General features: G+C 39.5%; 1 protein-coding gene across 6 annotated transcripts in view; it reads left to right on the top strand.

Moving 5' to 3' along the window:
- The window catches only part of WDR59 (WD repeat domain 59), an 84151-nt gene that overhangs the window by 23410 nt on the left and 36100 nt on the right, over window positions 1–24641 (top strand). For all 6 annotated transcript variants that reach the window (XR_012471208.1, XM_074199538.1, XM_074199533.1 and 3 more), the window contains 6 exons: window positions 9024–9112; window positions 15004–15120; window positions 16497–16574; window positions 18191–18347; window positions 21705–21784; window positions 24070–24202. Coding sequence is in view for 5 of the 6 variants with exons in the window: in XM_074199538.1 (XP_074055639.1) it covers window positions 9024–9112; window positions 15004–15120; window positions 16497–16574; window positions 18191–18347; window positions 21705–21784; window positions 24070–24202 (654 nt within the window). In the remaining variant the exon portion in view is untranslated. The remainder of the gene's footprint in view (window positions 1–9023; window positions 9113–15003; window positions 15121–16496; window positions 16575–18190; window positions 18348–21704; window positions 21785–24069; window positions 24203–24641) is intronic.

Genomic DNA, 24641 nt, shown 5'->3' with positions numbered 1-24641 from the left:
TTTTATAAAACCACGAATCTCCATTTCATAGTACCTTTAAAATATATATTTATTATTTTATTATATATGTATGTATATATATAATATAATATAATAGTTAATTCATTACTACCAAAACTGTTGTGCTTCTCTATACTATCTTCCGAACTACTTTCAGCACTCCTCTATGTACTTTTTAAAATGTTCCCTTGTCTATCCTCTTTTTTCATCACTCCCCCCCCCCCCAATTAAAAACAGGGGATGGGGGGGAAAGCCACAGAATCTTATAATAAGTTAATCTAGGGAAACAACACAAATCCACAGAGTGGTCTCATCCCTTCCTTGAATCCATCCTCTTTCTGCAGGTGGTAGGGAATATGTTCCATCTTAGGTCCTCTGGAGAGAGGTTGGGCATTGCTTTGATCAGAGTTCTCATCTCTTGAGTAGTTGTTTTTCTTTACAATGTTGACTAAAGCAGCTGGGTGATAAGATGGATAAAGATTGGGAATTGGAGTGAGACCTAAGATCAACTCCAACCTCAGGCATTTACTTAGCTGTATGACCCTGGGCAAGTCACTTCACTTTGCTTAACCTTAGTTTCCTCATCTGTATAACAAGAATAATAATAGTACCTGTCTCCCCCAATTGTTGTGAGGATCAAATGAATCAACATGGAAAGTGCTTTTTAATCCTTAAGTGCTACATAAATGCTAGCTATAGTTATTACTATGAATCATCTGATTAATCATCTGAAGATCTTTCTATTCATCCCTTTCTATGTACTGTATACTCTTTAGACTCTTTTCATACATAGTTTTTTTCTTTCCTGCTCTTAAAATCCTTAACAGAACCAGTTTACTCTCAGGTCATCATCATCATCATCATCATAGTCTTCTGCTGATGCTGCTGCTTTTTTAAAAAATGAGCTCTCTGAAGAACTTTTGAAGACATTCAGTTTCTGAAAGGACACATATTTCTTCTCTCTCTAGTTGAATAGAGAGCCTCTTCCAGTCCTTTCTAAGTATTCAAATAAATTTGCCCTTCTAGATTTTTCTTAAATGTTGTTTACCTTTCAAAGTTCCTTTCTTAGTGCTAGTCTTTTCCTTCAGAATGTTCATAAGTTTCCTATTCCATTGAAGGTCCATTTTTTCCCCCCTTTAGAAAACTTTGCAGAGCAAGTTATTCTTTTTTTCTTTCTTTTTTTTCCCTTTTTTTTTTGAGATTCCTTAATTTTTATTAAAGATATTATTTGAGTTTTACAGTTTTCCCCCAATCTTGCTTCCCCCCCCCCACCCCCACCCCACAGATAGCACTCCGTCAGTCTTTACTTTGTTTCCATGTTGTACCTCGTTCCAAATTGGGTGTGATGAGAGAGAAATCATATCCTTAAAGAGAACAGAATTCTCAGAGGTAACCAGATCAAACCATAAGACATCTGGGTTTTTTTTTTTTTCTGAATTAAAGAGAATAGTCCTTGTACTTTGTTCAAACTCCACAGCTCCTTATCTGGATACAGATGGTATTCTCCTTTGCAGGCAGCCAAAAATTGTTCCCAATTGTTGCGCTGATGGAATGAGCAAGTCCTTCAAGGTTGAACATCACTCCCATGTTGCTGTTAGGGTGTACAGTGTTTTTCTGGTTCTGCTTGTCTCACTCAGCATCAGTTCATGCAAATCCCTCCAGGTTTCCCTGAAATCCCGTCCCTCCTGATTTCTAATAGAACAATAGTATTCCATGACATACATATACCACAGTTTGCTAAACCATTCCCCAATTGAAGGACATTTACTGGATTTCCAATTCTTTGCCACCACAAACAGGGCTGCTATAAATATTTTTGAACAAGTAATGTTTTTACCCTTTTTCCTCATCTCTTCAGGGTATAGACCCAGTAGTGGTATTGCTGGGTCAAAGGGTCTGCACATTTTTGTTGCCCTTTGGGCATAGTTCCAAATAGCTCTCCAGAAGGGTTGGATGAGTTCACAGCTCCACCAACAGTGTAATAGTGTCCCAGATTTCCCACATCCCTTCCAACAATGATCATTATCCTTCCTGGTCATACTGGCCAATCTGAGAGGTGTGAGGTGGTACCTCAACGAAGCTTTAATTTGCATTTCTCTAATAATTAATGATTTAGAGCATTTTTTCATATGGCTATGGATTGCTTTGATCTCCTCATCTGTAAATTGCCTTTGCATATCCTTTGACCATTTGGGGAATGGCTTTTTGTTTTAAAAATATGACTCAGTTCTCTGTATATTTTAGAAATGAGTCCTTTGTGAGAATCATTAGTTGTAAAGATTGTTTCCCAATTTACTACTTTTCTTTTGATTTTGATTACATTGGTTTTACCTGTGCAAAAACTTTTTAATTTAATGTAATCGAAATCATCTAATTGGTTTTTAGTGATGTTCTCCAACTCTTCCTTAGTCATAAACTGTTCCCCTTTCCATAGATCTGACAGGTAGACGAGTCCTTGATCTTCTAATTTGCTTATAGTATTGTTTTTTATGTCTATGTCCTGTAACCATTTGGATCTTATCTTGGTAAAGGGTGTGAGGTGTTGGTCTAATCTAAGTTTCTTCCATACTAACTTCCAATTATCCCAGCAGTTTTTATCAAAGAGGGAGTTTTTATCCTGGTGGCCTGACTCTTTGGGTTTATCAAACAGCAGATTACTATAATCCTCTCCTGCTTTTACACCTAGTCTATTCCACTGGTCCATCACTCTATTTCTTAGCCAATACCAAACAGTTTTGATGACTGATGCTTTATAATATAATTTTAGATCTGGTAGTGCTAAGCCACCTTCTTTTGCATTTTTTTTTCATTAAGCTCCTGGCAATTCTTGACTTTTTATTTCTCCATATGAATTTACTTACAATTTTTCCTAGCTCATTAAAGTAATTTTTTGGAATTTTGATTGGTAGGGCACTAAACAGATAGTTTAGTTTTGGTAGAATTGTCATTTTTATTATATTAGCTCTACCTATCCATGAGCAGTTGATATTTGCCCAGTTATTTAAATCTGATTTAATTTGTGTGAGAAGTGTTTTATAATTGTTTTCAAAAAGATTCTGAGTCTGTCTTGGCAAATAGACTCCCAAATATTTTACACTGTCTGAGGTTACTTTGAATGGAATTTCTCTTTCTAGCTCTTCCTGCTGTTTCTTGCTAGTCATATATAGGAAAGTTGAGGATTTATGGGGGTTTATTTTATAACCTGCAACTTTGATAAAATTGCTAATTGTTTCCAGTAGTTTTTTTAAGATGATTTCTTGGGATCCTCTAGGTAGACCATCATGTCATCTGCGAATAGTGAGAGTTTTGTCTCTTCCTTCCCAATTCTAATTCCTTTAATTTCTTTTTCTTCTCTAATTGCTGATGCTAACATTTCTAATACAATATTGAATAGTAGTGGTGATAATGGGCACCCTTGTTTCATCCCTGATCTTATTGGGAATGCCTCTAGCCTCTCCCCATTGAGTATAATGCTTCTTGATGGTTTCAGATAGATATTGCTCATTATTTTAAGGAACAGTCCATTTATACCTACACTCTCTAGTGTTTTTAATAGGAATGGATGCTGTATTTTGTCAAAAGCTTTTTCAGCATCTATTGATATGATCATATGGTTTCTGATAGGTTTGTTATTGATATAATTGAGTATACTAACAATTTTCCTAATATTGAACCAACCCTGCATTCCTGGAATAAATCCTACTTGATCATAATGTATTATCCTAGTGATGACTTGTTGTAGTCGTTTTGCTAAGATTTTATTTAGGATTTTTGCATCTATATTCATGAGGGAAATAGGTCTATAATTTTCTTTCTCTGTTTTAACTCTTCCTGGTTTAGGTAGCAGTACCATATTGGTTTCATAGAAAGAGTTAGGCAGAGTTCCATCTTTCCCTATTTTTCCAAAGAGTTTATATAGGATTGGAACCAATTGTTCCTTAAATGTTTGGTAGAATTCACTTGTGAATCCATCAGGCCCTGGAGATTTTTTTTTAGGGAGTTCACTAATGGCTTGTTGAATTTCTTTTTCTGAGACAGGGTTGTTCAGGTATTTAATCTCTTCTTCATTTAACCTGGGCAACTTATATTTTTGTAAATATTCATCCATTTCACTTAGATTATCAAATTTATTGGCATAAAGTTGGGCAAAATAATTTCGAATTATTAGTTTAATTTCCTCCTCATTGGTGGTGAGTTCACCTTTTTCAATTATAATACTAGCAATTTGGTTTTCTTCTTTCTTTTTTTTAATCAAATTGACCAGAGGTTTATCAATTTTATTGGTTTTTTCATAATACCAACTTTTGGTTTCATTTATTAATTCAATAGTTTTTTTGCTTTCAATTTTATTAATTTCTCCTTTGATATTTAAAATTTCTAATTTGGTATTTGATTGGGGATTTTTGATTTGTGCTTTCTCTAATTTTTAGTTGCATGTTTAGTTCATTGATTCCCTCTTTCTCCAATTTATTCATATAAGCATTTAGAGCTATAATATATCCCCTGAGAGTTGCTTTGAATGAATCCCATAGGTTTTGGTATGTTGTTTCATTATTATCATTGTCTAGGATAAAATGGTTAATTCTTTCTATAATTTGTTTTTTGGTCCACTCATTTTTTAAGATGAGGTTATTCAGTTTCCAATTTGCTCTGGGTCTATATCTCCTTGGCCCAGTATTGCATATGACTTTTATTGCATTGTGATCTGAGAAAGATGTATTCACTATTTCTGCCTTTCTACAGTTGATCATTAGGTTTTTATGTCCTAGTACATGGTCAATTTTTGTATAAGTTCCATGTACTGCAGAGAAAAAGGTATATTCCTTCCTATCCCCATTCAGTTTCCTCCATAAGTCTACCATATCTAATTTTTCTAACAATCTATTTACCTCCCTAATTTCTTTCTTGTTTGTTTTATGATTTGATTTATCTAGATCTGATAGCATGAGGTTGAGGTCTCCTACTAGTAGAGTTTTGCTGTCTATGTCTTCCTGTAATTCTTTCAGCTTCTCCTCTAAGAATTTGGGTGCTGTCCCACTGGGTGCATATATATTCAATATTGAAATGACTTTATTGTCTATGGTACCTTTTAGGAGGATAAAGTTTCCTTCCTTATCTCTTTTAATGCTATCTATTTTTGCTGCAGCTTTGTCTGAGATAAGGATTGCTGCTCCTGCTTTTTTTACTTCAGCTGAAGCAAAATATATTTTGCTCCAACCTTTTACCTTTACTCTATATGTATCTCTCTGCTTCAAATGAGTTTCTTGTAAGCAGCATATTGTAGGATTCTGGTTTTTAATCCACTCTGCTATTTGCTTACGTTTTAAGGGAGAGTTCATCCCATTCACATTTAAGGTTATGATTACTAATTCTTTATTGCCCTCTGTGCTATCTTCCCTCTGTTTGTATTTTTTCCCCTTTCCCCCTCTTTTATCCATATTCCCCAGTATTTTGTTTTTGAATACCACTCCCTTCAGTGTGTTTGCCCTCCTATATCACTCCCTCCCCTTTCTTTCCCCTTTCCCTGTTCCCTTCCCTTCCTTTTGTTATTTCCCCTTATTTCCTCCACTCCCCTTCCCTTTCTCTGTCCCCCCTCCCCTTTTCCCCTTTTACTTCTTGAAAGGTTAGATGTTTTATAAGTTAACTGAGTATGTGTAGGTTGACTTTAAGCCAAATCTGATGAGAAGAAGATTCAGGTGTTTCTCCTCTACTCCCTTCTTCCCCTCTATTACCATAGGTTTTTTGTACCTCTTAATGAGATTTGTCCCATTCAATCCCCTCCCCCTCCCGTCTCTTTCCTGTCCCCCTTTTTAGGGAGGTAGTGTATTTTTTTTTTAGATCATTCTATCTAAGTCATAGAAAATTCTGAGTGTCTGACCCTTCTAGTTCAGTATATTCTGTTGAATAGAGTCCAAATTCCTGAGAGTTATTAGAGTCTTTCTCCCCGGTGGAGTTAAAGCCAGTTACATCCCATTAGATATCAGTCTCATGGATAGGTCATGGATGTCCAGCATTTCTGGCTAGGTATATTCTCTCTGTTAGAGTTACATTTCTCAGGATTCTCAGGATTTATGAGAGTCTCTACCCCCCCCCCCCCATGCTGGGATATAGTCAGTTTCAACTTGCTGGATTGCATTTTTTTCCTTTTACCGCCCCCCCCCCTTTTTTTTTACCTTTTCATGTGTCTCTTGAACCTCCTGTTTGATATCCAAATTTTCTATTTAGCTCTGGTCTTTTCATCAGAAATTTTGGAATTCTTCCATTTCGTTAAATGTCCATCTTTTTCCCTGGAAGAGAAGGCTCAGCTTTGCAGGAAAGTAGATTCTTGGCTGCATTCCAAGCTCCCGTGCTCTTCGAAATATCTCATTCTAGGCCCTTAGATCCCTTAAAGTTGATGCAGCCAGGTCCTGCGTGATCCTTACTGTGGCTCCTTGATATTTAAATTGTTTCTTTCTGGCTGCTTGCAGGATTTTCTCTTTTATCTGATAGTTCTGGAGTTTGGCCACAACATTCCTTGGTGTTTTCCTTTTAGGATCTTTTTCTGGTGGGGATCGATGTACTCTTCAATAACTACTTTGCCTTCCGATTCCATGATGTCAGGGCAGTTTTCCATCACTAGATCCTGTAATATTAAGTCCAGGCTTTTTTTCTCTTCAATGTTTTCAGGAAGTCCTATAATTTTCAGGTTTCCCCTCCTCAATCTATTCTTGAGGTCAGTGGTTTTGTTGATGAGGTATTTCACATTTGCTTCTATTTTTTTCTATTTTTTGATTTTGTTTAACTGACTCTTGCTGTCTCGTGGAGTCATTAGTTTCTGTAGACTCCATTATTTTTGGGGGGGAGGAGTTTTCTTCATTAACCTTTTCCAATCGGTCGATTCTACTTTTGAAAGAGCTTTCCATTTGACCAATTGAGGTTTTGAGAGAATTAATTTCTTTTTGCATTTGCTCATTTGAGGATCTGAGAGAATTATTCTCATTTTTCAAGGTATTAATTGTCTCCCCCAGATTTTCCAGTTGATTTTTAAACTCCTTCCTTATTTCTTCAAGGAAGTCTTTCTGTGCTGGAGACCAGATTGTATTCTCCTCAGAGGTTCCAGGTCTCTCTGGGTTGGGGTCTTTCCCTTGCAGGAATTTTTCTATGGATCCACCTTTCCGCTGACCCTTCTTCATCATGCTAAGACCTTGAGTTGGGTGGGGCTGGTTCACCTGGGCTTGGGATCTCTAAAGGCTTTACTGAGTGCAGTTTCTCTGGCTGGCCAGTAGGAGGTTCTTGTTGCTTTCTCTGGAGTGTCTGTGACCTTGGTTGAGGCCTTCTCCCTTTGCTTGAGGGAGGGAATTGGAGCTATTGAATTCTTTTGCCTTCAATCAATGGTGGGCTTTACCCTGGCCTGAGGTGATTCCTCAGCTGGGCTGGTTCTTTTGCTCACACACCTGGGCCTGCTGGTACTCAGCCAAGACTTCGGTGGGAGACAAATCCTGAGGTAGATCTTCCTCTCCTGGCTTTTCTTTCTGGGTTTCCTGGTTCGGATTTCTTTTAAGAGGTTTGTTTCATGTGATAGATGGGGAAGAGATCAGGAGACTTTAGAACTGTGCCTGTCTTCTCTCCGCCATCTTGGCCCCCCCGTCCCGCAAGTTATTCTTAATTGTAAACCTGTATCTTTCCACTTAAAAATTTTTACTATGTAAGATTTCTTTCTTTCATTTCTTCTTTCTCTCTTTCCCTTGTTTTCTTTCTCTCTTTCTCTTCCTCTCCTCTCATCATCTCTACCTTTTTTCCCCTCTGAAATTTTTCTCCATTTAATAGTTTTATTGGGTAGTTGTTGCATTATTAATTCATGTGGTGCACCACTGAGCATAGCATTCTTTTTTTTTTAGATTTTTACAGGGCAATGGGGTTAAGTGACTTACCCAAGGTCACACAGCTAGGTAATTATTGAGCGTTTGAGGCCAGATTTGAACTCAGGTACTCCTGACTCCAGGGCCAGTGTTCTATCCACTGCACCACCTAGCCGCCCTGAGTATAGCATTCTTAGCCCCAACAATGAGATCTCTCCTTGTACCTCAGCACATTTTTCCTGGGTCTGAGTTTTCTCCATTTCCTTGGAGCCTTAGCTTCTTGACTATGGATGATAAACAACCCCAAGTAAGAAGATCTTTGCTTTCTTTATTTCCTTGTCATGCTGTTGGTGAGTCACACTGAGAAAATAATCATTTTGGAAGTCCTAAACTCTCCAGTGATCAGATGAAGCTCTTCTGTTTTTGTCTTTCTAAGTAGAGAAAAGGGCTAGACTTTAACTTTGAGACATCAGGCGGTGTCTCAGTCCTTGTAGCCTATGTTCTGTTGACTCTGGGATCAGACTACCTGTCATATCAAAACCCTGTATCTGCCTATATCCTTACTGGATCCCTGTAGCAACCTTGTGAGGTGGCTGAAGCAAGAATTACTGACATTCTTCAGCTGAGGAAATGGAGACTTGGAGAAGATACAGACCTCTGCTGGCTTCTTTGTGCTAGACACAGAATTGTGTAAGGAAAGCTTTCTATCTTTCATAGTTTCTACCTTTGAATGGTCTCAAATGAAGATGTACAGAAATGAAAATTCTGAGCCTAGAGGGTCAAAACTCAGGCTCTCTTAGGTGAGATGGTTTTCCCGGTTGTGTCTTGTATGATTTTTTCCCCATGACTTACCTCACTTTGGGCTTCATTTCATCTTTAAATGGTGCATTTGGTGAGAACTTGAAGCTGACAGGACTTTTGTGACGCTTGAAGGCTGATGTCATGAGCCAGCTCTGCTGAAGAACAGTGATTTTTTTGGTTTTGTTTTTGCAAGGCAGTGGGGTTAAGTGACTTTCCCAAGGTCACACAACCAGATATTTATTAAATGTCTGATACTGAATTTGAACTCAGGTCTTCCTGATTCCAGGGCCGTTGCTCTATCCACTATACTACCTCACTACCCTGACGGTGATTTTTTTAATGTGCTTCTGTGCTATGCCCTCACTCTTGACTTTTTCTGTTAAGCGGGTGCCTCACAGGTGAAATGGAATAAGAAGAATGCTCATTGTCTGGCCACCAGTCATGATGGGGATGTTCGGATATGGGACAAACGGGTGAGTTTTAACTCTTATAGCTGATATCTAAATAATGCTTTAGGATTTACTAAATGCTTTATATATATATTGTTTATAACTTATTTTGAGGTAGAGCCTGAAAGTGTTAACCCCATTTTACAGATAAGAAATCTGAGGCAGCAGAAGGGTGAAGTAAATTCCCCAGAGTTATACAGCAAATATGTGTTAGAGATGAATAAGAAAATGTTGTGAGCGGTTAATAAGTTGTTCAGTTGTTTTCAGATGTGTCCGAATCTTTGTGATCCCTTTTGAGAATTTTCTTGGCAGAGATATTGGATTGGTTTGCCATTTCCTTCTCCAGTTCATTTTGCAGGTGAAGAACCAAGACAAATGGGGCAAAGTGACTTGCCCACAGTCATGCAGGTAGAAAGTTCTTGCATATTCCAACCCTGGCTCTCTATCCATTGTCAGCTGATTATTCCAGTTAATGAGTACTAGATGCCATCTACATTGTGGATACTCATCATGATCAACTTAGTGTGGGATGAAGTTGCTTCTCAGCCTACATTGATTGATGTTCGTTTGTTGCTCTTGAAGAAGACCATGAATGACATCAAGGAGGTGATGTCATGACAAGCACATGTTTTGGATTTGAATGAGGGGGGGGATTGTTCAAGGTCACTAGCCTCACTTTCTCCTCCAGAGCCATCTGGGTCCAGTGGCCAGACATGGATCAGGATGACTGGAGATAGCCCTGGATGTGAGGCAGTCAGGGATAAGTGACTTGCCCAAGGTCACATAGCTAGTAAGTGTCAAGGATCTGAGGCTGGATTCAAACTCCTATCCTCCTGACTCCAATGCCAGTACTCTATTCATTGAACTACCTAGTTGCCCCCCAGGCTAAATTAATGCTAAGCTGAAGTAGAGGCATTGGACAGAGAAACAGTGCAGACCAGTTTAAAGTTCAAAAGCCCTCTCTGCTTTGATTTTAATCCCGTTACTTTTTAAAATAATATTTATATTTATATGTCACATTACACATTACAGTTTGCAAAACAATCTCATTTTCTCCTCTCAGCAGCTGTGGGTGAAGTGTGGCAAGTGTGAACCTCATCTGTCAGATAAGGATTGACATTGAGAGAAGGTAGAGGACATAAAGTGAGTCCCACTTTATTCAGTAGTATATCTAGAACTCTACTCTGGATCTTTTAAAAACTTATAATTTTTAGTGATTGTCTCTTTTTATAGTATCTTCATTTCCCTGGTTATATCCTTCTTCCCCCCTCCCCTCCCCTTACACAAAATATTTAAAAAAGGGAGAAGAGAAAAGCCATTCTGAAAAGTAACCAGTGCATGCACCAAGTTTGGTGGTCTTGCTAATGTGTCTGATAGCTCCCCTTGTCTGCAAAAAATCAGCAAGTTAATGGGTATTTATTTATTAGGATTTTATTATGGTGTACCAGGCACTGTTGTAGGCCCTGGGAATGCACGGACAAAGAAGGAACTTCTATTTTTAATGATGGAGAAAAGTGTAACTGAAACTGTATTCAGCATCAATGTAAAAGAGAATAAATACAAATTTATTAACAGTTAGGGAAGATGAAGAAAGGCTTCTCACAAAAGATGGTGCTTGAACTGCATGTTAAAGGAAGAAAGGGGCTCCCTAAGGCCTCGGTATGGGGGATGCATTATAGTCATTTGAGATGGCCAATGAAAAGGCATGGAGATGAGAAAAATGACATGCTGTGTGTGAGGAACAGAGAAGATTAGTTGGGCTAAATCCTAGAGGATATGTGGAGGAGTGAAGTATGCTGGGTCTGGAATGGTAGTTTGGGGCCAGGTCATGTAAGGCTTTAAAAGGTAAACTGAGGCATTTATATTTTGTCCCCTAGGCAGTTGGGAGTCACTGGGATAATTTGGCCAGGGGAGTCACTGGGTCAGATCTACACTTAAGGAAAATTGTTTTGGATAGACTAGTGGGAGACCCATTAGGAGGCTGTCACAGTATTCCAGATGAGAGGTAATAAGGGCATCCACCACGGTTGATAGTTGTGTGATTGGAGAGCAGAGATCAGGGCAAAAGATGTTTTGAAAGCAGCAATGGGGGTGGCTAGGTGGCGCAGTGGATAGAGCATCAGCCCTGGAGTCAGGAGTCCCTGAGTTCAAACCCGGCCTCAGACACTTAATAATTACCTAGCTGTGTGGCCTTGGGCAAGTCACTTAACCCCATTGCCTTGCAAAAACCTAAAAATAAAAAATAAAAAAGAAAGTAGCAATGACAAGATTTGTCTACTGAACATGGAGTGAGGAATGAGAAGGGCAACTAGGTGGCACAATGGATAGAACACCAGGCCTGGAGTTCACATCTGGTCATAATGACTTTTATTAGCTATACGATCCTGGGCAAATCACTTTATCCTGTTTGCCTCAGTTTTCTCATTTGTAAAATGAGCTGGAGAAGGAAATGGCAAAACTACTCCAGTATCCCTACTAAGAAAATCTCAAGGGGAGTCATGAAGTGATGTATGTGATTGAAATGACTAGACAGCAACTGTAAAATGAGGATAATTGAGGAGTTCAGGATAATGCTGAGATTATCAACTCGGGAGACTGGAGGAAGGGTGGTGGTACCTTTGCTATATATAGGAAAGAATTAGGAGAAAAGAGAGTGAGTTTAATTTTAAACACACTGAATTTAAAGTGTCTTTGAGATATCCAGTTTGAAATGTCCGGTGAGTAATTAAAAACCAGGGCCTTGACTTGCCAGAACTGGAAGTCATACACAAAGAAATGATAGCTAAATTTCTGGGTTATGAAGAGAGGGTAGAGAAGGAGAAAAAGACCTGGGACAGAAGCTTGAGGAACACCACCCTTTTCCCCCTTCTCTCTCCTCCTCCCCCCAGCCAACCCTTGCTTGCTGTGGGAGAGGAAGACTGATAAGGAGCAAGCAGATAGGTAGGAGGCTGCATCCTGAAGAAGATGAGGATCAGCCTCCCTGCAGCAGACAGGTTGAACTGAGTCAAGTGTTTTGGTGGGTTTTTTGTTTTGTTTTGTTTTTTTGCTTATTCCATAGTGGTCATGTTGTGAAAGAGGAAATAGAACTGAGGGAGAAAAAATCGTGAGAAAGAAAGAAAAACATAAAAGTAGTTTTAAAAAGTGTCCATAGTCTGCTTTGCTCTGCATTCAGACTCCACGGTTCTTTCTCTGGATGTGGATGGCATTTTCCATCCAAGTCTTTCAGGCTTGTCCTTGGTCACTGAACTGCTGAGAGGAGCTGCAATCACCATAGTCGATCATCCCACAGTATTGCTGTTAAGATGTCCAGTGTTCTACTGGTCCTGTTCCCTTCACTCAGCATTTGTTCATGCAGGCCTCTCCAGGCTTTTCTGAAGTCCAACTGCTCATGATTTCTTTCTTTCTTTTTTTTCTTTTTTCTTTTCTTTTTTTTTTTTTGCTCATGATTTCTTACATGATTGCTTAGTGCTCTATCACATTCGTCTACCCTCCCTTGTTCATACATGCCCCAGAAGCATCCCCTCAATTTCCAGTCTTTGCCATTACGACCCCTCTCTGGTTCACCCAGAGACTAGGTCCTGTCTTCCAGCTGAGCTCCTTTCCTTGGAGCAATGCCTGCTTCCTGCAGGCTGCCTTTTGATGATTGCTCCACCTCCGCTCCACCTGAGGGTTCCCAGGACTCACTCAGCAGAGACATTTCCCCAGAAGAAGGTGGGTGGGTGGTGTGCCTGGGCGGGCAGAATACGGATGGAACTTGAATTTCCCCTGGAGTCTCGATGTGCCATCTGCCTAAAAATAGCCTGTGGATCACATGCTTTCACTGCAGCAGCCCCTGAAACTGTTAGGCATGTTGGCGACAGCAGGTCCAAGGCTGCTGCACTGGGAGGTCTCCTGAAAGTTGAATTTGATTGCCTCAGTGAGTGATGTGCTGTGGGAGAAAGATCTCCTCTGCACCTGGGCTTTAATGTGTGAGGCAGTGCCATGTTTCATTTCTCTGAAGCCCCAAGAAAACTGGTGCTGGGATGGGGTGTAGATGGGGGAGAGACCGGGATAGATGACAGTAAATTTGCTGAGCAGAATGGGAGAATAAATGAACATCAATACTAGCTCCATTTCCCTTCCTATCAGGAGGCCTGGTGAGGTTTGGTAGAAGGCGAGGTGGGGGAGAATGGGCAGGAACCATCTTGAAGACATTCAGGAAATGATGAGCTTCTGAAGAGGGAGGAACCCTTGCTGAAGGGAATTTACTGCCCACCCTTTTTCCCTTTCCTTAGATCCATGATGATTTTGAATGTGAATAATATCATTATAGTGTTGTAAGTGGTTTGAAAGAAAGGTGATAGCATAAATGCAGGTGTGATAGTGCCCTAGGACCCCATGCCTTCATTCACTGGATACTCATTAGCTCATTCCTTTAGTTCATTCTTGGTAGTAGCCACTCAACCTTCTTCTCTTCATTGATTTAAGCTGGATAAATAGAAATGAAAGTTGATTTTTCTTCATTTACCTCCCTCTGAAGTAGAGAGGATGACATATAAAAATGTGCAGTAATCAGTTTGAAGAAATGATGATAAGACTTTTGAGCTTGCTCCCAGACTTCCAAACAAAAACCCCAGACACTTTGGCTTCTAGCCATATGTTCTGTCAATACCTGTTTTTCAGAGTTCTCCTCATTGTGAAATATACTGCTTAGCAATTCCTTATTTGTTTCCTGCATCAGATCCATGTAGATTGCAATTTGCTGCATTTTTACAGCTTTGGCTTTTCACCCAGAAAGGTTCTTAGAAGATATAGGGGAAATAGTTTTCCAATCCTATCTGCTGATTGTCTTTCTTGATTATTAACATTGAAGTCTACCTTTGTCATTGGGTTTCTAAAAAGCCAGAGCACAGGACCCTGGGCCTGATAATGAACTTGGAAAGATTAACTTTGTAATCGTGATATTGTGGAGAGGTTACTGTTGGCCTTGCAGGAGGAGACTTGGCTTTGGTCAAACTCTTTGCAAATACTTATCTGCTCTTCACATGTGAAGTTGATAAGCTGTAAAAGCAACGGCTGGTGTGGATGGTGTTATCCTGCTCCTGGAATTTGTGACCTTGGGAAACCTTCTTGTGTGGGAGCCTCAGTTTCCTCTTGTTCTTGTTTGTCCTTTGTTCTTGAAAGAGGACTGAGACATCAGGGAGATGGTGCCATGACATGCAAGTGAATTGGATTTAAGTGAGGGGGAGCTGTACAAAATCATCAGCCTCAGTTTCTCCTCTAGAGCCTTCTGGACCCAGTAGTGCAATATAGATCAGGATAACTGGAGATGACCCTGGATGCAGTGGTAGACCTTGGCCTTTTTTAAGCTGAGGTCCTTAACAAGTCTTAGTTTGACTGAGGCAGCACCCATTCAGTGGTTAAGGCTAGGTAAGAAAAGAGGCAAAAAATGGCATTTTCTTTTTTATCTAGTCAAAAAAAAGTATCAGTCTGGATAGCTGTAAGAAAATGCTTTGTGAACTTAAAAATGTAATTTCAGGGGCATCTAGGTGGTGCAGTGAATAGAACTTCAGCCCTGGAGTCAGGAGGCCCTGAATTAAAATCCAACCTCGGACATGTAATAATTACCTAGCTGTGTGACCTTGGGCAAGTCACTTAACCCCATTGCTTTGCAAAAAGAAAAAGAAAAAAATTTATTTTTTTGTAAATTCTCACCAGTCTCTTTGGTCACATGTTCATCTGTTTGTCCTTTTCCTCCTCCTCAGTGTCTAAACCATGATGTCTCTCTTGTCAGAAAATTGTCAGTAGCCTGAAAGCATGCCATTAGGAACTGTGTGTTTCTAAACTCCAGAGCACCCAGCAGAATGTTGGACTTGTTGATGCTAAATATATATTAATTGATTCAAAGAAGAAACTAGACGGTTTATGTGTTGCAGAAACCTAGCACTGCAGTGGAATATCTTGCTGCCCATCTGTCTAAAATTCATGGTTTGGACTGGCACCCGGACAGTGAGCACATCTTAGCCACCTCAAGCCAAGACAACTCTGTCAAGGTGAGTGACACCTCTCAGAACTTCAGGAGGGTCTAGCAAGGGATCTCTGTGTAAAGAAAAACTGTTATTTGGGTATATGTGGCATGATTACAGAAGGATAAAGTGTCTATTTTAAGCAGGTAGTTAGTTTGACCATCAGTCTGTACCAGGAAATACCAGAGAAAAAGAATTTGCTTGTCTGGCAATGTCATAGACTGTTCAGGAGATCACCTGCTTTCCCAGGCTCCAGCTGGTTATGACCATTAGGATGGGAAGGGACATTATGGTGGACATCTGTTGTCTGCCTGTTTCTTTTAACTACCCACTTAGAGCAGATGGCCTGTGGAGAGAGCCAGTGACTTAAAAGCATCCCTCTGTGCACCTTTGGGTTTCTTGGGATCTAGAACATTATATAGTACAAATGACTTTATTAAATCCTAAAGAAGCTATACTTGAATGTCTCTATTTCATGCCTGTCTGAATATTTGGCAGATTAAGGATTAATTGTATTAACTTTACGGTACTTTAGAGACTGGGTCACTAGGTCACCTTCAACCAAATTAGAAGGTATTTCATGTGGAACATCTTTGTAGATGACCCTTGACTGTTTGGGTTTTTTTGCAAGGCAATGGGATTAAGTGACTTGCCCAAGGTCACACAACTAGGTAATTATTAAATGTCTGAGACCAGATTTGAACTCAGGTCCTCCTGACTCCAGGGTCTGTGCTTTGTCCACTGTACCACCTAGCTGCTTGATTTTTTTTTTTTTTTAGGCAAGCACTCCATGTCTCCTTGTCAGTACTTCATTTCTCAGTTTATAGTTGCCATTATGGAACTGGATTTGCCATTTTTTGTCCACTAAATATTAGGTTTTTTAAAAGGAGTTTTTTAAACCATACTGATTCATTGTTTCCAATTATTTCAACTTTTTTGAAAACAAAAAGCCCAAGTAATTAATGTTACAGTCTGTGTGTATCTAGTGCCTCTAGCTCAGTCATGAATTTTGATAGAAGTATCCTTTTTATTTAGTGTGGGTAGAGAATACATATGAAATGTTAAACATGTATTGCTCTGCCCTTGGAAATAGCATAAGTAGCCTATTGTCTGCTCAGTGTATCATGTGCTGCCATCACTGAGGTCCACTCAAGAATCTGTCATTTAAAATTTGTAAGATGACAACTGTAAAAACATACTTTCCATGACCAGAATGTGGACCTTGTGATACAAGTTGCATGAACCTTGTGAGCCAAGCTGAAATGATTTTCAAAAATATATTTCAGAAATAAAAATAGCAGTGTTATAAGGAAGCACCTATTTCTAAAAGAATGAAACTAATTTAGTTAGTAAGTTTAATCTTTATGACATTTATTTCACAAAGCTCCTGCTTTTTTGTCTAGTTCTGGGATTACCGCCAGCCTCGGAAATACCTCAATATCCTCCCTTGCCAGGTGCCTGTCTGGAAGGCCAGATACACTGTGAGTGAGATACTCTTAACCTCCCTTGAAAAAAGAAATTCTAGTACCCCAGCTCCAGGAAACAGTAGAGTCTTCATAGATTTTCTTTGTGTGGTAGACTTTTGACTTTGGCATATTTGGTTGATTTCTATTTTTTGTTTTATATCTGAGTTTAGGTATCAGTCAGTAATGAAACATTTATTAAAGCACTATGTCCAGACCTGGGGATGCAAAGAAAAGCAAAAGACCGATCTTCACAACCTGATAGGGAGCTAATAAGCAAATACATGTACAAACAAGCTACCATACAGGATAAATAGAAAATAAGCACTGGAATTAAGGGGGGTTGGGGTTGGGAAAGACTTCCTGTAGAAGGTGAGATTTTAACCAGGATATAAAAGCTTACAGTTGGATAAGAGGAATAACATTCCAGATCTGGGACCAGCCAGAGGAAATGCCTGAAGTTGGGGGATGGAGTGTCTTGATCCTGGGATCAAAGAATCCCTGGAAGGAGAGTGGGGCAGTGTAAGGTATAATAAAACTGGGAAGGGGGGGAGAGAAAATTTAGTTATGAAAGGCTTTGAATATCAGAGGATTTTGTATTTGATCTTGGAGGTGATAGGGAGCCACTGAAGTTTATTGAGTTGGGCTAGTGTGACATGATCAGAACTGCTGGGATGAGTGATGGTGATAGCATATGCTCCACCCCCCCATCCTTGTATTATTAGGATTCTAACAAGACTTTTGAGATTTTAAATATAACCAGGTGTTGGAGTCAGAAAATCGAGACCCCTTGATAATCAGGGAGGAAGATCTTAAGGGGATATAGTGTTGTTTTTTCAGCTTCAAGGTTTTTGGCATCAAATTGGAGAAGGTTCTTTAGAACTGAATTGCTTCTCTGAATTAAAATATTTGATTTAAAAAGAACAAAACAAAGACAGACCAGGTATTTTTGAGAAGGACAGAAGTATATTTCACTTGTATGTTATTCCAGAAATGAACAGCAATGACCATGGTACTGATATTAGTGCCGACAGCTAGCCCAAGAGTTGCACGTAGTAGGCATTTAATAAACGTTTGTTGAATGTTCCTACAAAAAATGTAGGCTCATTGTAAATCCAGATGAGCCAATCAGCAGTTCATAGAATAGGAGATCTGTGGTAAAAATTAAATGTTTGCCTTTTGAGTGCTCTTACTCCTGGTGTGGAGTGTACTTATAATGATAAATTCCTTTAGGTAAAGAATAAGTGAGTTGATCTGTTAGCTGCTAGAAGGTTCTTTGAGACAACCCTGCCCACTTTTTTTCTGTAGAACTCCAAGAAAAATTGACTTGCTTGGGCTTATCCATGAGAACATATATGGAGCAGAAGAACTTTACTGTAACCACATTTTCACATTGGATAGCATTTGGAACCATTCATTAATTTGGGGATAGAAGGATTTCTTTCCTAGAACATTTTTACCATGACTTTTCTCTTCTTCTCTTTCAGAAGCTTAGAGAGGTAGTAGAATTTTAAGAAAAGGTAGCTGGTTAGGTTGGGTCCTTTCTTTAGTGAATTCATTCATTAGTAGGAAGATATAGGATGAACCAGGCCTTTGTCTCCAATAAACACGCTTTCTCATTTTCTTCCTTTAAGCCTTTCAGCAATGGGCTAGTGACAGTGATGGTACCTCAGCTTCGGAGAGAAAATAGCCTTCTTCTCTGGAATGTCTTTGACTTGAACACACCAGTACACACTTTTGTGGGGCATGATGATGTGGTGCTGGAGTTTCAGTGGAGAAAACAAAAGGAAGGTGAGTGAAAGGTAGGGCAAGGACTACCAGAATATATTCTTAGGAAGCTCATTTGTCAGTGGCACTGGTCAGTTATGACCATGTCTTATAGTAGAGAGAAAGTAGGTTGAGTATTTGATTGGGTTTTGATCCAGTCCTGTAATTTCATCACTTGTGGGAAACTTTCTGTGAGGCTCCCTCTATCAGTACAGATTGGCCATGTCATCTTAGAGAATATCCTAGAGAGATTCGTTAGCCAGACTCTGAAGTCATCTCTTTAATTCATTAAACTACACTATCCAAGATGATTGTCCATTGAATGAACAAATGATTAGAATAATGACCTTTGAAAGGAAGGGACTCTGAGTAAGAGAGTTCCACAAAACCTCACACTTTACATGGTAGTTAGAAATGGGTTTTGCTGGTTTTGCCTACTAGCCAAAATTCTTCCCTTATTTCCTCCTTGATTTTGAACTTGGGCCCAAGTGGAAATTTGTTCTAAAACTGATTTGGGGGTTGGAAGTCCACTGGACCATAGTTCTCCTTCCTCTGACCATCGGGCACTTCTTTCCTCACATTGAGGCTAGGAATGGTCAGAAAATTTGGCTCTTAATTTCTCCAGTACCTCAGTATGTAAAACTAACCACTTTATTCTTTTATCCCATTGTTGATTAGTTAGCCCTGGTGCCACAGTTTCTAAACATATGATTTAACAGCAGTGGTCTTTGGGTTGTTGTTTCTATTTGATAGAAGTGAAACTGAGACACATATAGATGATCTAATTCAGGGCTATCCAATCTTACTTTTAAAAGTTTTTATCGAAACAAAAGACAATATATTTTGATTTGTCATTTTAGTGCGAGCACTTGCAGTAGCTCAGCTTTGTTTACTAAAGCATTTAGTAAATCCACAGGGGGCTGCATAGAATCACAACCATTTTGGACAAACCTGATCTAGCTTGTTCTGAGTTTGAAAAACAAGCATGACTAGAATAATTTTGTTTTTCACCTGCTTTGGAACCTTGTAAGCTTTTCTAGGGAATATTTCTGATGATCCAAAACATTTCTGGCACTTGTGGCAGGCTATTTCTATTCTAGATATGATGTCTCCACTCTTCTGCCCTTTGATAGAGATTTCATGCCCCATCATACTTTATCTGTCCCAGCCTAGGTCATCAGAAATGGCAAATCTCAACAGACTCCCCTGAAAGACATCTTACTCCTGCACACCATAAAACACCTGTATCTTTGAACTATCCTGAAATGGAAGTGATAAGATACCTAGACATTCCTAGCAAGAGTCATAGCAGCTTGCCAGTTGGTAGACAGTATCCATTTGTAGTCTATGTGCTAATTTTCTGGCTCTCTCTCCCATGAAAATTCTGCTCCTGCTGCTAAGAATATGCAGCTAGGAGGGGATAACCAGCACTGACCACAACCAGAACTTTGGACCCACTTAGACTTGGCCATAACACAGATAAAGGCATCCCCAGCAATGATTAAGAAGGGACTGGGAAGCAGTCCTCTGGAGAGCCTGCAGCGAGAGTTCCTGTGGTAATTCAATTTTTAAAGACAGAGCTTATTCTCTGTTTCCATTTTCCTACTCTATTTCTCCTGAGCTGCTTCTGCCCTTTTTTAATTGTTTTTTGAATTCAACAATTTTTCTCCCAATCTCACTCCCCCCACCCACCCACAGAAGGCAGTCTGATAGTCTTTTCATTGTTTCCTTGCTATATTTTTTTTTAGGTTTTTGCAAGGCATTGGGGTTAAGTGGCTTGCCCAAGGCCATGCAGCTAGGTAATTATTAAGTGTCTGAGGCTGAATTTGAACTCAGGTATTCCTGACTCCAGGGCTGGTGCTCTATCCACTGTGCTCCCTAGGCAAGATCTGTTGCCTCATGGTCAGGTCCAGAGCTCTCTTGATATGAAACATTCGATCATTATACAGATTCTCTGGTAGCCTCCTTATGGCCTCTTTAACATTTTCATCTTCATAAAGTGTGTCATCCCGCATTAACCCAATTTTGTTGAATCCTGCAGCATTGTAATACCATTTTTGAAGACCCTGGAGCCATTGGCTTGATGCTACAGTTGGCACCCGCATCACCATCTTGAGCCAGAGAGCTCTTCTTTGGTTTTTAAATTCTTTTTAAAGCTCTTTTATGAGATTTTTGGATTTGAGTCCAATTCTTTTGAGACTTCTCCCATAAGTAGTTTTTTCACTGATTTTTTTTTCTGACATGGCATTGTTATCATTTTTATCTGCAAAGTAGTTTTCTATGGTGAGCATTCTTTTAGCTTTTTTCTCATCTTTATTGTTTGAGCTCCACTCCTGGTGTATAGGGAGTACAGATCTAAGCTTTTTTATGTTGGGACTGGTAGGGTCTGATCCCTGGTTTGTTGTTTGCCAAGATGTTGCCTGTGCAATCCAGGCCTTACCTTTGCAGAGATTTATTTCCTCCTTTGTGTCCAGTGGTTTGTTCCTAACCCAGCTCTTTCTTTTGTCCCAGTGTTCTCATTGTTCAGACTTTGTTTGGGGTTGGGTTCCCTACTGGCTTGCTGTCTAACTGCTAGGACCTAAGCTATTGGCACTTGGTCTGCACTGTGGCTAAAAGCCTCCACTGGCTTTCCCACTCTCTTGCCTCATTGGGCTTTCTTCCCTTTTCCCCCAAAGAGACAGACCTTCACTGAAGATCCTCCACAATGTCTACCATTGAAAATTTCTTTGGATCTTCTTTTTTTTTCTTAGTGGGATCTGTAGCTTGAATGTTAGTGCAGGGACTTCTTTTATCTTTAGCAGGGAAAAGCTCTGGGAGCTTGTTAGCTTCAGACTGCCATCTTGACTCCACTCTGCCTTTCTTTTGGTACCAGGAGTGGCTTGGTCTCACTGCTGCCTAATGTCACAGAAGAGTCACTGGCCTTTATTTAATGTCACTAAGATATTTCCTGTTCATTAGGCATTTTGAGAGAGTATTTTGAACAGACTCATTGCCATTTTATAAGAATTGGTGAATTTAATTTAAGCAAATCCAGTTTGTGAAAATCCAGGCTTGTCAAATAGACAGAGATAGTTGGTTATTCACCATATAGAAGAACTTAATAACTTGATCCATAAAATTTACCAAAAGATCCCTTTAATGGGCTACTACTAAATTATTGATTTTATTTTTAAAAAATGAGACAGCTATTCAGGAATGCCAGTTGTGTAAGACCAAGTACTTCTGTAAAATTAAAAGTGCAATTGTGTAATGTGAGGTGGTTAAATCCTAATGCCTCACTTCATAGATGCTCTTTGATCGCCAAAGAGAATTGTCCCAGTTTATTGAAATTGATGCTAAATCTGGAAGGTGTTTCTGGTCTCTGTATTTGGTGATTTTTAGGGTCCAAGGATTACCAACTAGTCACCTGGTCCCGGGACCAAACCCTGCGGATGTGGCGAGTGGATTCACAGCTACAGAGGGTAGGTATTCAATGCTTTTTTTTATTTATTAGGGTTTTTGCAAGGCAAATGGGGTTAAGTGGCTTGCCCAGGGCCACACAAGGTAATTATTAAATGTCTGAGGGGATTTGAACCCAAGTACTCCTGACTCCAGGGCCGGTGCTCTATCCACTGTGCCACCTAGCTGCCCCTATTCAATGCTTTTTTAAAAAAATGATATTTTATTTTTCCAATTACATGTTTTGAATGTTTTTCAACATTCATTTACTTGCATATTTATAAGTAACACATTTTTCTAATGTTCTCCCTTCCTACTTCCTCCCTTCAGCATCAGTCTGGTAAAAGTTGTGATTGACATGTTTACATACTAATCATTTTGTGTATGAGGAATTAGGTCCGAGGAAAAAAAAGAAAACTATGGGCTAGAAGGAAAAACATGAGAAGTTTTAAAAAAGTGAACAAAGTGTTCATTCATATTCTGTGCAGTTTTTATTTTGTTTTTTTTTTCCCTCTGAATGTGGATAGCATTGTCCCTAACAGGTTTCCCAGGATTGTCCGAGCTCTCTGATCTGCTGAGAGGGGCTGCATCCATCAAGGTTGATCAACTTACAGTGTTGTTGTTAACGTGTATAATGTTCTCTTGGTTCTGCTCCCTTTGCTTAGCATTGGTTTGTGTAATTCTTTCCTTGCTTCTCTAATGTCTGACCAATCGTATCTTTTAGAACAGTAGTACTCTGTAACATTCATGTTATTAAATGCTTTGAGTGATGTTGAATAAATTTTATATACTTTATCCTAGATCCTTAAAAACTTGTTTGATTGGGGCAGCTAGGTGGCGTAGTGGATAAAGCACCGGCCCTGGAGTTAGGAGTACCTGGGTTCAAATCTGGTCTCAGACACTTAATAATTACCTAGCTGTGTGGCCTTGGGCAAGCCACTTAACCCCATTTACCTTGCAAAAACCTAAAAAAACAAAAAAAAAACTTGTTTGACTGATCTGTGGTATATAGTGGTATCAGACCTAGAAGAATGTGTCTTTGGAGAGATCTAAAACTTAGTTTTTGCAGAGTTATGACCTTTCAGCTGTCCAGAGTGCTCCTACTATTTACAGCTCTTTTGAAAATCCTTCATTTTCTTGTTCTGCTTTTGTTCTTATTTGTGAGGCAGTATGAGATCTCCTAAAGAGATGCCAAATCAGTTGTATCTACAGAATCCCAGAGAACTCTAGAAGTTCCCAAGGAATCATCTTAATGTGACTGGCTCCCTCTGCATCCAGGGCCATCCCCAATCATCCTGATTCATATGTGGCCACTGGACCCAGATGGCTCTGGAGGAGAAAGTGAGGCTGGTGGCTCAGCACAGCATCCCCCTCACTCAAATCCAATTCATGTGCTTGTTGTGGCATCACCTCCATGATTCATGGTTGTCTTTGAGAACAAAGGACCCACATAAACAATAGTGTGTATGTGAAAGAGTTTATCATTTGGGCTGCAACCCTGTAACTTCCCCATTTTTTAGTGCATCCAGCAGCTTCTGTTCCTGAGTCTTTGGATTTCTTTGGTCTTGTTTGATGTGAAGTACCAGATTCTCCAGCTTCTCAGAAAGCAACACTCTGCTTGGCATATGTATACGTACATATGTGATTAATGCTTAGTAAATTCTTTTTCATTCATTCAAAATATGTTCACATACTTAAAATTGACTTGTGGGTTTGTATACTTTTTCCCAACTGAAAGAATTTGGAAGCTGGACATCAAACCTGAAGATGCTCTTTACTTTCTGATTTAGCCATCTTTCTTGCCCAGTGTCTTTAACATAGAGAATTGGGATTGGTCATGTTACTAATCCACTGTTTACCACAGCCACCACCTGCTCCCACATACTATTTTTTTAGGTGTTTTTTTTTTTTGCAAGGCAAATAAGGTTAAGTGACTTGCCCAAGTCTAAGACCGGATTTGAACCCAGGTACTCCTGACTCCAGGGCCAGTGCTTTATCCACTGTGCCACCTCACCGTCCTAGATAATATTATTTAAATTTTTTTTTTTTAGGTTTTTGCAAGCCAAATGGGGTTAAGTAGCTTGCCCAAGGCCACACTGCTAGGTAATTTTTAAGTGTCTGAGGCTGCATTTGAACCCAGGTACTCCTGACTTCAGGGCCAATGCTCTATCTACTGCGCCACCTAGCCGCCCCTTCCCACATACTCTTAACCAAAGACAGACTGTCTCTCTTTTTGCTGTGTATATTGTAATCAGCCTAATACCATAGACTCTTGTTAAGGAAGTATACATGCCTCTTTCTGTTTCAGCTCTGTGCCAATGATATCCTGGATGGTGTTGATGAGTTCATTGAAAGTATTTCTCTTCTACCAGAACCAGAGAAGACTATCCACACACAAGATTCAGATCACCAACCTAGCTCAGGCCATGGGGAGGAGGAAGGTAATCAATATGACTCTCCTATGCTTTAGGTGAAGTGACTCTTTGTGATTGGTCTTGGAATTCTGGCATGGTGGAGTTAGATCATGAAGGAATTTGTCTTGTGGTTGCAGAAGCAGCTTTGGCAGAAGTTTGGGGGCCAGGGAATTGAAGAGGACTCTTTCCCTTAATTAAGGCTTTTGGGATGTTGGGGCATTTCTTTCTGAGAAGACTTAAAAATACAAAATCATAGGTTTTAGATCTGAGACAGACCTTAAATACTATCCTGTTCAGGGGATTATTTCTTTTTTTTTCTTCTTTGTACGATTCTGATTTGATAAATTTGACTTAGTACTTTCTATTTTAATTTAGGCTTTCACTTACTTTTTGAAACTCATACTGGTTTATATTTGCCATTCACTGTTTATAGCTTGTTATAACCTTAAAGTGCATATTCATCTTA

This window comes from Macrotis lagotis, chromosome 1 (assembly GCF_037893015.1).
Source record: "Macrotis lagotis isolate mMagLag1 chromosome 1, bilby.v1.9.chrom.fasta, whole genome shotgun sequence".
Classification (NCBI taxonomy): Eukaryota; Metazoa; Chordata; class Mammalia; order Peramelemorphia; family Peramelidae; genus Macrotis; species Macrotis lagotis.
Note: the sequence above shows the minus strand (reverse complement) of the source record. Positions and strands in the feature narration are given on the sequence as shown.